The sequence below is a fragment of the Dermacentor silvarum genome, chromosome 5 (assembly GCF_013339745.2).
Source record: "Dermacentor silvarum isolate Dsil-2018 chromosome 5, BIME_Dsil_1.4, whole genome shotgun sequence".
Classification (NCBI taxonomy): domain Eukaryota; kingdom Metazoa; phylum Arthropoda; class Arachnida; order Ixodida; family Ixodidae; genus Dermacentor; species Dermacentor silvarum.
The window spans coordinates 168,464,319-168,477,591 of record NC_051158.1 but is presented as its reverse complement, the minus strand read 5'-3'; the positions used below and the strand labels follow the sequence as shown (position 1 = coordinate 168,477,591).

General features: G+C 48.9%; 4 protein-coding genes and 1 non-coding gene across 16 annotated transcripts in view; 2 read left to right on the top strand and 3 right to left on the bottom strand.

Annotated features, from left to right (window-relative positions):
- LOC119453871 (zinc finger protein 675-like) overlaps nt 1–13,273 on the bottom strand; it is a 2,199,134-nt gene that overhangs the window by 861,591 nt on the left and 1,324,270 nt on the right. The window lies entirely within an intron of this gene.
- LOC119454549 (gastrula zinc finger protein XlCGF57.1-like) overlaps nt 1–13,273 on the bottom strand; it is a 1,708,166-nt gene that overhangs the window by 734,504 nt on the left and 960,389 nt on the right. The gene's annotated exons all lie outside the window — the stretch shown is intronic.
- The window catches only part of LOC119453877 (gastrula zinc finger protein XlCGF8.2DB), a 439,553-nt gene that overhangs the window by 27,026 nt on the left and 399,254 nt on the right, over nt 1–13,273 (top strand). For 7 of the 8 annotated variants that reach the window (XM_049666990.1, XM_049666991.1, XM_049666989.1 and 4 more), the window contains exon 2: nt 1,877–2,083. The exons of the other annotated variant lie outside the window; for it this stretch is intronic. In XM_049666990.1, the coding sequence (XP_049522947.1) occupies nt 1,877–2,083 (207 nt within the window). The remainder of the gene's footprint in view (nt 1–1,876; nt 2,084–13,273) is intronic. 8 annotated transcript variants of the gene reach the window in all.
- Nucleotides 1–13,273, bottom strand: part of LOC125945267 (uncharacterized) — a 329,028-nt gene that overhangs the window by 81,691 nt on the left and 234,064 nt on the right. The window lies entirely within an intron of this gene.
- Trnas-gga (transfer RNA serine (anticodon GGA)) lies at nt 5,870–5,944 on the top strand. The gene has a single exon. It is a non-coding gene; the product is annotated as a tRNA-Ser (tRNA).

Here is a 13,273-nt window from a genome sequence, read left to right as displayed (position 1 = left end):
CAGTTTTATGAGGATGTTGGTTTAGCAATGAGAAAGGTGCCAACTCAGTATACTGTAGTCATGGGTGGCTTTAATGCAAAAGGGGGGGGGGGGGGGAATTGGTTGGGAGAATTAGTGACTGGCAACTATGGCATCAACTCTAGAAATAGTAGACGAGAGATGTTAGTATAGTTCGCAGAGAGGTATAGCCTCCGAATTATGAATACCTTCTTCCAGAAGCGCAATAACAGGAAGTGGACCTGGAAAAGCCCTAATGGGGAAACAAGAAATGAAATAGATTTCGTACTCTGTGCTAACCCTAGCATAGTTCAGGATGTAGAAGGGTTAGGTAGGGTAAATGGCAGTGATCATAGGTTAGTGAGGTCTAGGATTGTTCTCAATTTTAAGAGAGAAAGACAAAATTAGTTAAGAGGCCAACCTAGACATGAAAAGTGTCTGAGATATGTTCTACTGTCGTAAGCCTTCCGCAGAAAATAAGTTGCCCTGCTTTCGCGTATTCAGTGTGCATTGTCCCTTGTAGCACCTCTCAGAATACTGAACCCAAAGGGTTATTTTGTGCTCCATGACTATGCATTGTAAAGGGCAGGGTATGTACAGGTCCTTGAAATCCTTAAAAACCCTTGAAATTGAAAAGTGCATTTTCAAGGCCCTTGAAAGTCCTGGAATTTTTTTCCTTCCTTGAAAATCCTTGAATTTCGTGAGCAATGCACTCTGATATCTACAGTGCAACCTCCTTTCTGTGGTAGATAGGCGTCGATCTGACAAACTCCCCATTTCAGAAGCAATACATCAGCGCGAGCACACATGGTTCCGTTTTGCAGAACTGCAAGTAAAAAATAAAAGGCTTCACCACGTCAAACAGCGAACGGAGCGAGGGACCCGTGCCGCGCTTCGGTGCTGGCTCGGCTGGCAGTGTTTACGCTGCTTTCCTCACCCTATTGTTCGTTTCACTTCTTGCCTGTCGGTCTGCCTTGTCCCACTTTCACTCTTGTGCACGAGGTGAAGCTAGTGAAGCTAGAGAGAGATATAGTGGAACAACTTTACCACTGATGCTCAGTGCCTTTGGGTGGAAGTTTGTTATATTATTTATGATAAGTGCAATAACATTACCTATGCTGAATGTTTTAGAATTGTTTGATGAACCAGCCCAGCTAATACTGAGAAGCCTGAGCAGCTGTTGTGAGTGTTCGTTGTGTTAACTTTTAATATTGCGGACTTGAGAAATGATGATGACATGTTTTACAAAATTGCAATATACATCTATTTGTTATAATAGAATAGATGTCTAGCAAGACTACACTGAATGGTTTGGAATGTACGGTAAACTTGCCCAGTTAATACTGGAGAAGTCAGAGTAGCTGTTGGGAGCATTCATTGTGTTTCGTGAACTTTTGTTTTTGGTATAGTTGTGAACTTGCAAAGTATTCAAAGCTAGACATTATTAACATCATTGGGATGTACATTTTTTTCTTTTTATTTTAGTGCAATAACCCTATGCTAAATGTTTTGAATGTTTTTGGTGAACTTTACCCAGCCTATACTGGAGAAATCTCAGTCGCTGTTGTAAGCATTCATTTTGTGTTGTGATCTTGAGAAGTTATCAAGGCTAGACATTTTTATTGTAATTGTGATATACATTTATTTATTGTAAGTGCAATAAATTGTCATTTTTGGAAATGTTAGAGTAAGGAAATTCTACTTTGGTGCCGCTTTGAGTCCTTGATAAACCTTTGACAGGTCCTGGATTGTCCTTGAATTTTTGCCTTGGAAACCTGTACGAACCCTGAAAGGGCCTCTGCATTAATTCTATTGTTGTATACACCTCTTGTTCTTGTTGCTGTAACAGGACTGCAATCACTCCAATTACTTTCTGCAGGCCTCACAAATGCAATGAGCCTTGGTGAAAGTATCACTGCCAAAACAGCATGCCACGCTCCTTCCGAGGTCGTCGGTCAGGTCGAGGTTGGCATGCAGTGCAGCTTGCCTCTGGCGGACAAGTCTGTTGGGTGCTCCTTGAAAGCATGGAGCGTGTCGAGGAGCATGCAGACTACGGAGGCTGTGGATCAGTCAAGCTCCACCTCAGGTGGGTGGTGACCGGCACTTCTCTTGCTTTTGCTTGCTTGTGTGAGTTTGTGGTTAATGGCAAAGTCTACCTACCTTGGTACGACCTACTCAAATGTGTATGACGTTCTTCTGCTGAGGACAAATTAGCTGGTCTGTGTTTCTTGTCCACAGATTGGGGCAAGATGCAAAAATACTGCTCAACTGAGCACGTTGAAGACCTTAGGTGGTAGAGCTTAATCCAGAGCCCTCTTGTCCTGGTGTTGTTGTAGCCCTTAGGTTGCTCTACAATAATGTTAAGCCCATCGAGTCTCTTGGTTATGCCTAAATCAGTATATTAGCGTAAAAACGTGAATATAGATCAATTCGGCATATAAGTAGACCCCTGTGCTTGAGGTGACCAAAATCAAAATAAAAAAATTCTTTAATGCAGTTAACTGCAAAACATACTTTGTTTTATCAATATGCTCATTCATTGAGGGAAGCAAAAACTGCAGGGAACTGTCAGGATTCTTGTTCTGCGACGGCTGTGAGTCACGACATCCTACAGCACATCATCAATAATGACTAAGCAGAACTAGGCACGTGCAACACTGTCATCGTGTAATGAGTAGTACTCACTGGGCACCTGAGGGTCACACCAGCGATCACTTCAGCCGACCTGTAGGTGTCTTTAGGTGACTGCTGGCCATACACTTGTTTTGATGGTATCCTGTCGATAGCACCTTCATGTATTTCATGCAGTGTTTGCAGACTGCAGTGGCCGACAGGATCTCTTCCATACTGCCAATTTGTCCCACTGGATAGTTGTTCCACAGCACTATTGTTACGATGTGCTAAAACCTCATGCACCTTTGCTGATGCGAAAAGTCGAGCCTTATCACTTTGAGAATTGAGACACTAGTGAGCAAATTCAATTGCCTTTGCAATGAATTGAATCTGCTGTTATAAGTTGAACTCATTCAACATATAACTTATACAGTAGAACACCGCTGATAGGTTTTTCACGGGGCCATAAAAAAAAACAAAAAACTTAAGAGCCGGGGAACGCAAGAGCCGAGAAACAGGAAAAATTGAGAAATGGGAGTAGTGTTCACCTGCACACAATATTATTTTAATTCTTAAGTGTTGAAAAAAATTGCAATTTTGCCCGAAAGCCAAAGCATCGATTGTGATAGCAAATTAGCAGACAGGTATACAAAGTAATAGTTGTTTTATCGTCCGCATAAACTTGTAAACATTGGCTTATAACTATATTAACAAGCATGGTGTCAGCGCCCACAGGCAAACGTCTCCTGCTGGTGTTGCTTAAGCAGCACTGGGACCATCATTTTTAATATCCGGTGCGTTGAATTCATATACAAGTATTTTTACGGCGGAAGCATATGCGATCCTTTCTGCAGTTGAACACATCAAGCAAACCAATCTCACTAGCTCTATTGTGTTTAAGGACTCATTGAGTGTAGTCCGAGCCATAATGAGCCTACGAAAACATAAAACACTGTCTTTAACGAACTACATGCACTGCTATGCTCAGCTTATATAGGCAATCAAGTCATTGTCTTATGCTGGGTACCTGGACACAGTGGCAAAAAAGGCAACGGAGTTGCTGACGAGAGCGCTACCTCAGTAGTATTTAGCGACACTGACATAAACATACCCATTCCAGCCACAGACTTTAAACCATACTTACGGCATAGGCTGAAGAAGCACTGGCAGAAACAGTGGGATATCTAGGTATCTAATAAGTTACACCTGATAAAACCTAAATTGGGCTACTGGATATCGGAGGAAACAGCACGATACAGAGAAGTGCTCCTCTGTCGATTAAGAATAGGTCATACCTTCGGCACGCACTCTTACTTACTGACTGGAAGTGATCCTCCGTCATGTCGAAGGTGTGGTGACAGCCTTACACTTCTCCATCTCCTCATCCAGTGCAGGAAAATAGAAACAGCACAAAAAGTACTTTCATTCTGCATATCGTCAGCATATTCTACTCCATCCAGCATTTTTTCTTAGTAACGAACCGCTTTTTAACTTGAAAACTATTTTTAGCTTTTTAAATGAAGTTACCACATTACAGATAATTTGGCCGGGTAACGTGCAGCACAGCCTCATCTCGAGGCTATAGCCACAGTGACATAGGTCTCTCAGCCTTGAACTTCAAGAGTGCTGTGGAGGCAGCAGTGCTTGTGTACATTTTCATATCACTTATTTGTAGCAGAACTTTTATCCTTTTTTTATCATGAGTCATTGTTATTGTTTGATGCTTACATTTCCTACAATGTTTACAGCGACCCGTTTTTAGGCCTCTTTACAGCCGTATTACATCTCCATTTGAACATATTGTTACGGGGAGAATATATATACGATGGATATATTTACAGGGTAAGGCGCACAACGCTGCAGCAATCGTTCAGGGGAGCGCGTGCACACCAGAAAAACCACCCGTCGTCGTCGTCATCGTCCAAGCACCGACCACAGGATCGCCGCTCGTGACATTACCCGCCGGCGGCAGAAGCACCGTCTCGGTGCAATTAGGGCCCGGGCCGAGAGTGGTACGGTTTAAGACGCGAGACATGGACTATGTCACTCGCGATTGTTGCAGAGGCTGACGTAGGATTTAGCGGAGCGATTTCATAAGTCACATTAGTGACTTTGCGTATGACGCGGTAAGGGCCAGCATAACGGGAGAGGAGTTTTTCGCATAGGCCAACGCGACGTGACGGGAACCACAGCAAGACGAGCGATCCTGGAGGGAAGTTCGCCTCCCGGTGTCGGCGGTCATAGAGACATTTTTGATTGACCTGTGAAGCCGACAAGCGATCGCGGGCAACCTGACGGGCGATGTCAGCACGGGCAAGAGCATCACGAGCATAGGCAGAGGATGTGTCTGCGTGAGCATGAAGTATGGTGTCCATAGGCAATGGTGGGTCGTAGCCAAACAGTAGATAAAAAGGTGAATAGCCAGCTGTGTCGTGATGAGAAGAGTTGTAGGCGAAGGTCACAAAAGGCAAGTTAATGTCCCAGTCTCGGTGGTCCTCAGACACGTACATAGCAAGCATATCTGTGAGAGTACGGTTGAGGCGTTCAGTAAGGCCGTTTGTCTGTGGATGGTACGCAGTGGTGAACTTGTGATTGGTCTTGCAAGAACGAAGAATGTCGTCGACTACTTTAGACAGGAAGCAGCGGCCGCGGTCTGTGATTAACTGACGAGGAGCACCGTGGCGCAGGATGACGTCGTGAAGAAGGAAATCGGCTACATCAGTAGCACAGCTGGTGGGAAGTGCCCGTGTAACGTGCCCGTACCGCGTTGCGTAGTCAGTAGCGACTGCAACCCATCTATTGCCAGTGGTCGACATGGGAAAAGGCCCTAGAAGATCGAGTCCCACCCGGAAAAATGGTTCATCAGGGATGTCGAGGGGCTGAAGGCTGCCAGCAGGCAGTAGGGCAGGAGTCTTGCGTCGCTGGCAGTGGTCACAAGCCGCAACGTACTGTCGCACAGAACGGTAGAGACCAGGATCCGCTAGGTGGAGATAAGTAATTAAAGAGAAACTGAGACATCCACCCAAATGTAGCAATTCGCTACTATGGAAACCCAACCGGGTTCCTCGAAAGAAAGCCTCGCTTTCGAGGAACCCGGTTGGGTTTCCATAGTAGCGAATTGCTACATTTGGGTGGATGTCTCAGTTTCTCTTTAATTACTTATCTCCACCTAGCGGATTTCCGCTGAACTATTACATCATATACTTGCCTTTGCTTCGAGTTTTCGACAAATTCGACTTCGCCCTGCAATCTGCTAGCCGCCTGGTTAGCTCAGATGGTAGAGCGGCTGCCCCGGAAAGGCGGTGGTCCCGGGTTCGAGTCCCGGACCAGGACAAATTTTTCTTCAACTGCGAGGCTTTCTTTCGAGGAACCCGGTTGGGTTTCCATAGTAGCGAATTGCTACATTTGGGTGGATGTCTCAGTTTCTCTTTAATTACTTATCTCCACCTAGCGGATTTCCGCTGAACTATTACATCAGGCCAAAAGATGCGCCTACGGATGCGATCATACGTGCGTGACACGCCCAGGTGTCCGGCCGTGAAGCTGGCGCAAAACAGTAGAGCGAAGATGCACGGGAGCAACAAGCAAGAGCTCAGCGCCGTCAGGCCGGGCGTTGTAGCGGTGTAAGGTGTCATTGTGGAGCACAAACATCCGTAGGGAAGGCTCAGGGTGTGGTGAGTTGAGACCGTCTATAATAGGCCGCAAAGATGAGTCCCGGCGCTGTTCATCAGCTATGTGGACGAAGTCTGTAATGGCCAGAACAAAGGTGTCAGGTTCATCTTCCAGTGTATCAGGGGGATCAACCGGGTATCGTGACAAGCAGTCAGCGTCTTGGTGAAGCCGTCCAGATTTGTAGAAAACAGAAAATGAGTACTCTTGCAAGCGGAGTGCCCAACGGCCAAGGCGACCAGTAGGATCCTTGAGCGAGGAGAGCCAGCAAAGCGCATGGTGGTCTGTAATAACTGAAAAGTGCCTGCCATACAGGTACGGACGGAATTTTGCGATGGCCCAGACGAGTGCTAAGCACTCGCGTTCTGTGATACAGTAATTTTGCTCCGATGGCGACAGAAGGCGGCTTGCATAGGCGACCACGCGGTGGAGGCCGTGCTGCTGTTGTGCAAGGACGGCGCCTATACCGTGGCCACTGGCGTCGGTACGAACGTCCGTGCTAGCTGACGGGTCGAAATGTGCTAGAACAGGTGGGTTCGTTAGGATGGCAACGAGCGATGAAAAGGCGTCCGCTTGGTCACGACCCCAAGTGAAAACTACGTCCTTCTTGAGTAGGCCAGTTAGAGGGCGGGCCACTTCCGCGAAGTTCTGGACAAAACGACGGAAGTATGAACACAGGCCAAGAAAACTGCGGACATCCTTGGCCGACCGTGGAGTAGGGAACTGACTAACCGCGCGGACTTTGTCAGGGTCTGGCTGCACGCCTGCAGCGTCAACAAGGTGGCCGAGTACGCAGATTTGACGGTGCCCAAAGCGACATTTCGACGAGTTAAGCTGAAGACGAGCACGGCGAAAAACATCAAGGACGGTGGACAGGCGAGTGAGATGGTTTTCAAACGTAGTCGAAAAAACGATAACATCGTCCAGGTAGCAAAGGCATATGGACCACTTGATGCCTCGAAGAAGAGAGTCCATCATGCGCTCGAAAGTAGCAGGGGCGTTACATAGGCCAAAAGGCATCACTTTAAATTGATAGAGGCCATCAGGAGTCACGAAGGCAATCTTCTCGCGGTCTTGGTCGTCCACAGCGATTTGCCAGTATCCTGAGCGCAGGTCGATGGAAGAGAAATATCTGGCGCCGTGCAAGCAGTCCAGTGCGTCATCAATACGCGGGAGAGGATACACATCCTTCTTGGTAATCTGGTTGAGGTGGCGGTAGTCTACACAGAATCTCCAGCTATTGTCCTTCTTTTTCACGAGTACGACGGGAGAGGCCCAAGGACTGCATGAGGGTTCAATTATGCCTTTGCCCAGCATTTTCTCCACTTCCTCTTGGATGACAGCACGCTCCGGAGCTGACACACGGTAAGGCCGTCGGTGAATAGGACTCGCATCGCCGGTATGAATGCGATGGGTGACGACGGAAATCTGGCCCATAGGACGGTCGCCGAAGTCAGAGATATCCTGGTAGGAAACCAGCACGCGGCGAAGGGCAGCGGACTGTGCCGGAGCGAGGTCTCCTGATATCATGCGGGCGAAGTGGTCGCAGGACGAACCTGACTGCGATGACGGCGGTGAAAAATCCGGTGGAGGTTCTGTGGTCAGGGCAGAAACCGTGTGGCCGGCCAATGGGGTCAGATGAGCGAGTGATATGCCGCGAGGAAGAACTTGCGTCGAGTAGCCAAAATTGAGGATGGGAAAGGCGGTGCTGTTGTTTCGAACTGTCACCACCGTATAGGGTAGCGCGACGTTGGGTGTCATGGCGACCTCAGGAATAGGGCAGGCAACGTAGTCGCCGTCGGGTAGGGGCGGAAAGGCTGACAGCTGGACGTATATTGCGGCTTGCGGAGGCAGTCGAAGAAACTCGACGAAGCGTAGGCGGGGTGGGCCGGCATCGACGTTGTCGGGGCACGAAGGAAGCTCTAGCCGGAGAAGGCCCACGGAGCAGTCGATAAGGGCAGCGTGTGTGGACAGAAAGTCGATTCCCAAGATGAGGTCATGGGGGCACTGTTCTAGAACAGCAAAAAGAACAGATGTGTGGCGACCAGAAATAGCGATGCGTGCAGTGCACATTCCAAGTACGGCAGGTGTACTCCCGTCGGCTACTCGGATGGTAGGTGAAGTCGCGGGCGTCAGGACTTTCTGGAGGCGGCACCGGAGGCTCGAGCTCATTATAGAAATTTGTGCGCCGGTATCAACAAGAGCGGTAACTGCCACACCATCAACCAGAACTTCAAGAAGGTTGCATCGGGTATAAGGGACAATCAGAGGATTTTCAGACCGGGTCGTAAATGCAGCGTCACCTCCGGGGGCTGCACTGGCTAGTTTTCCGAGAGGCGGCCAAAGGGAGACCGAGAGCGGCGAGGTTGGGGCGAGCGGGACTGACGGCGCTGAGGCGATGGTGAGCGGCTGATCCGGTTTTCCCTAGGATGACGTTCAGCACTCGAGGCCTCAGGACGGAACGACGGGGCATATGGTGCATGGTCCGGGCGATTGTAAGTGTTTGGGCGATAGGACGTGGGCCAGCGGCTGCGGCAATGGCGGGCGATGTGTCCAATCCTAGAGCACGTGAAGCAGATGGGCCGGTCATCAGGTGTGCGCCAATCAGCTGGATTTCGATAACGTGGCCTGAAGGTCGTGTTCGGTCTTGCAGCAGCGACGACAGGGGCGACCGGGTTGGTAGCAGTATGACCGTTATCAAAGGTGGGTAAAATGCCCATATTCGCGACCTCTTGGCAAACCACGGCCTGAATTAGCGAAATCGGAGCTAGGTTGTTGCTTTGCATACCGTCATGAGGTGTAACGGGTGCCATGGCCTCGAGTTCTCGACGGACGATCCTGGTGGCGTTTTCTGGAGCTTGCGCTTGCCGAAGCGTGGCTAAACCTTCGCAGGAGGACGTGGCAGCCATATTAGGAAGTCGGTCGAAGCAGTGAGTGATACGTTGACTTTTGGCCAGCTCAAAACAACGACATTCAGCGATGACCGACTCCACCGTTGAGCAGTTCTTACACAGTAGCAGATTGAATGCGTCATCAGCTATGCCTTTCAGTACGTGGCCCACTTTGTCCACTTCAGGCATGTCCTTGTTGACCTTGTTGCACAGAGACAACACGTCCTGAATATACGAGATGTACGGCTCCGTGGACGTCTGAGCACGAATTGCGAGCTCCTGCTTGGCCGCTAGTTGTCGTGCGATAGGTCTCCCAAATAGATCGCGTAATTTCTGCTTACAGACGTCCCAACTCGTTAGATCTGCCTCATGCGTCTCGAACCAGAGTAGCGCAGTGCCCCGCAAATAGAAGATGAGATTCGCCAGCATTATGGTCGGGTCCCACTTGTTAGTGCGGCTGACGCGCTCATACATTGCCAGCCATGCATCGACGTCCACGCCGCTGGTGCCATTGAATGTCCCGGGATCACGAGGGTGCAAGAGAATGACCGGTGACGAGTCTTGCTCACACTGGGTCGCTTGGTCGGTCATTGTGGTGGCAGCAACGCGCCATCCGCTGCGAAGATCCAGTTCCCGGTGTTGTAGCGAGCGTACCCCGCACGTCCACCAAAGATGTTACGGGGAGAATATATATACGATGGATATATTTACAGGGTAAGGCGCACAACGCTGCAGCAATCGTTCAGGGGAGCGCGTGCACACCAGAAAAACCACCCGTCGTCGTCGTCCAAGCACCGACCACAGGATCGCCGCTCGTGACAATATTTAAAAATTTCATACATAATTATATAGACAATTCATAACTATATGTCATGGCGCTCTTTGGTCATAGCTGGCCCTTGCTCCATTAAAAACGACACATCATCATCATCATTATTCTTGCGCACGTGAGATTTAGACGTGGTCGATGGCTCCCCTCTTATGCTTTCACTTGCACATACAGCATATGGCGCGCGGCGACGGCGTTATCGACATCTATGAGCCAAAACCAATTTTAGGGCCACAACGCGTCATAGACACCATCTTTAAGTAGCAAATACGGATCTGAAAGGCCATCCTATTGCTGGCGGAAACTGAAAAGACATCATAGGTGTCGGCCCCTTTACTTTGGGCAGCCAATGCCATCGTCAAGCCACCAAGCCACCAAGCCAAGCGACATGAAAAGTAAAAATGGCCACTCGGGCCGGCGCAGGCTGGCAGCTTGCAACGTATGATGTGGGAACGGCCCCACAGTTGCGACGCAACAGTGGGGTTACCAATGCATTGGGTTCTATGGGAGCTGTGTTGGGACCAGCCAGAAACGACGTAACAGCCGGGAAAACGCAGCTGCCGGGAATGTAACTGCGGGGTTCTACTGTAGTTGAACCCAAAAATTGGTTGGCTGTTGAATATCGCTGTGGTAGGCTACAGTCATTGCTCCAGCAGTTTGTGCCGCAAGACACATTTAACTGCAACAAAACCGGGCTGTTTTGCAAGTTGATACATGAAGAAACCCTTCAATTCACTGGGGACCCTTGCCACGGTGGCGTACACAGCAAAGAACAGCTGACCGTCCTTGTCAACAGCAACATGCTGGGAACCGAAATGCTTGTTAAATCCAATAAATCAATAATCCGAAATGCTTTAAGGAAGCCTGTGTTCCAATGCTGTACAAAGCCAACAAGAAGGTTGGGATAACGCAACATGATATTGAGGTCTGGGGGTGGTGGCGATTCTCGGAGACTAACCCCCCTTCCTCGGACAGCAGCCAGTGCTTGCTTTCTGGCGGCATCTTCGGCCATCCGAACAGCCCAGAGCTGCTCTTTTGGGCCCAAGCTGAGCAGCAAAGTCTCCCACTATTCGGCTGTAGTTATGATGCGGGTAGTGTTAGTGCAGCGGGTGTTGGTGGGTGAGGCTTTGGGGCATGCCCAGATAATGTGATCGAGGTCAGCGTGGGTCTCACATGCTTTGCAGAGTGGGGAGTATCCATCAAGTTAAATGCGGTATTATAGCACGAAGTTTGGGAAAGCTCACGTCTGAAGTAGTCGCCTAGTTGTGGATTCAGATTTATTCAGTGTTTTGTGTGCTGGAGAGTAGTGTAACCACTCTCTGTGGTAGTGGAGGAGGATTTCTCTGAAGGTGACCATTTGGTCCTGCGTGTGACCACGATGCAGAACAAAGGCAGACTACTTATGTTATAGAGTTCCCTTACTTTCAAGCCCAGGTACACAAACAACACTAGAAAAACAAGCGAATATACTTGGTCAGCCCTTTTACACCTTATCTAGCTGTGCAAACTACTTAGATACCGTGCAGTCCACTTATAACGATGTACAGTAGAATCCCGATAAATGGAAATCGCTTAAATGGAATTGCCGCTCAAACGGAACAGTCGCCTGTAATTTGGTTTGTTTTGTATTCAGATAACGTAAAAAACTTTCCGTAATCGGAACTAAAATTTCCGCGTCACTGTGTAAACGGAACCGAAAATGAAACTCCTTGGCAGACCCATTGCCATGAGCATCAGCTTTTTTCGGTTCCGGCTGTTTCTTGTTTTTAGTCGTAAGCCTTACCTCGTTGGTAGTCAGCCGTGTTAGCACAACGAATGCGCAATGACGGCACGAACGAATGTGTCATTCGTGTCGTTGTGGTGCCATTCGTGCTTCATTGCCGCGTTGGCATTTTCTAACATCGGTGGCTTGTAAGCACTCGCGAAGTTGAGGCCTAGTCTCTTTTTCAATGGCGGCACAGAAGCGTGCACACCATGCGCTTACGTTAGAAAAGAAGGTGGACATTATTCTTAACTTCGAAAGCGGCTCTTACACGAAGTTGGCGCTCGCGACAAAGCACGGCATCCCGAAAAGCAGCTTAACGAAGATCCTGCACGACAAGGAGAACCTATGGGACGCCTTCGAAAGTTCACGATTCGGGCCCCAGAAGAAGCATCTGCGACAAGGTGACCACAAAGAACTGGAGAAGTGTCTCATGTTGTGGCTTAGGAGAGCCCAGAGCCAGAGCATTCCCATCAACAGACCACTAATTCGTGCCAAGGAAGAAGAGTTTGTCATGTTGTGGCTTAGGAGAGCCCAGAGCCAGAACATTCCCATCAACAGACCACTAATTCGTGCCAAGGAAGAAGAGTTTGTCCTTCAACTCGGGATAGCAGACTTCTTGTGCAGTAGGGGCTGGCTGACAAGGTTTAAAGACAGAAACGGCCTCGTTTTCCGCACCATTACAGGAGAAGCCGCAGCAGCAGATGCGACAGCGTGTTGCGACTGGCGTGCAGGGTGGCTTTCGGAGATTATGCATCAATTCAAGGATGATGACGTCTACAACGTAGATGAAACAGCGCTTCTTTTTAAGCTCCTGCCAACGAAATTGATCACTTTCAAAGGTGAGAAATGCACAGGTGGCAAACTGAGCAAACGGGTAGGAGTGAACATGTTGGGCAGCGACAAGTTGAAGCTGCTTGTGATCAGCAAATCCAAAAATCCTTGCTCTTTTAAGGGCATAACTAATATGCCCGTGACTTACGAGTCAAACTCAAAAGCGTGGATGACGCAGGCACTCTTCAGCAAATGGCTGCACAGCGAGGATGCGCAATTTTCGTGGCAGAAGAGGAAAGTAGTTTTCCTTGTTGATAACTGCCCTGGACATGGGTCTGTAACAGGACTGAAGTCGATTCAGTTGGAGTTTCTCCCGGCCAACACCACGGCACTGTTGCAGCCCATGGATCAAGGAGTTATTCAAGCCCGAAAGCCCGCTTCCGCAAGGGTCTCCTGCAGAGGATGCTGGTGTGTTTGAACCACATTAAGCAATACAAGGTGGACATTCTTGGCGCCATTCCCCTTATTGCCGATGCCTGGAGGCAGCTGACTGCTAATACTATAGCAAATTGCTTTAGGCATGCAGGATTTTTTTCAAGTGACCAGACATCCGACTTGCAGGATTTGCCTGAATGTGACAGTGAAGATGCCCTTGAGAGGCAGGAGGTAGTAGAGCAGTGTGCTTTAAAAGAAATCCATCTGGCCTTTGATGAGTACGTGTACATCGGCAGTGATGTT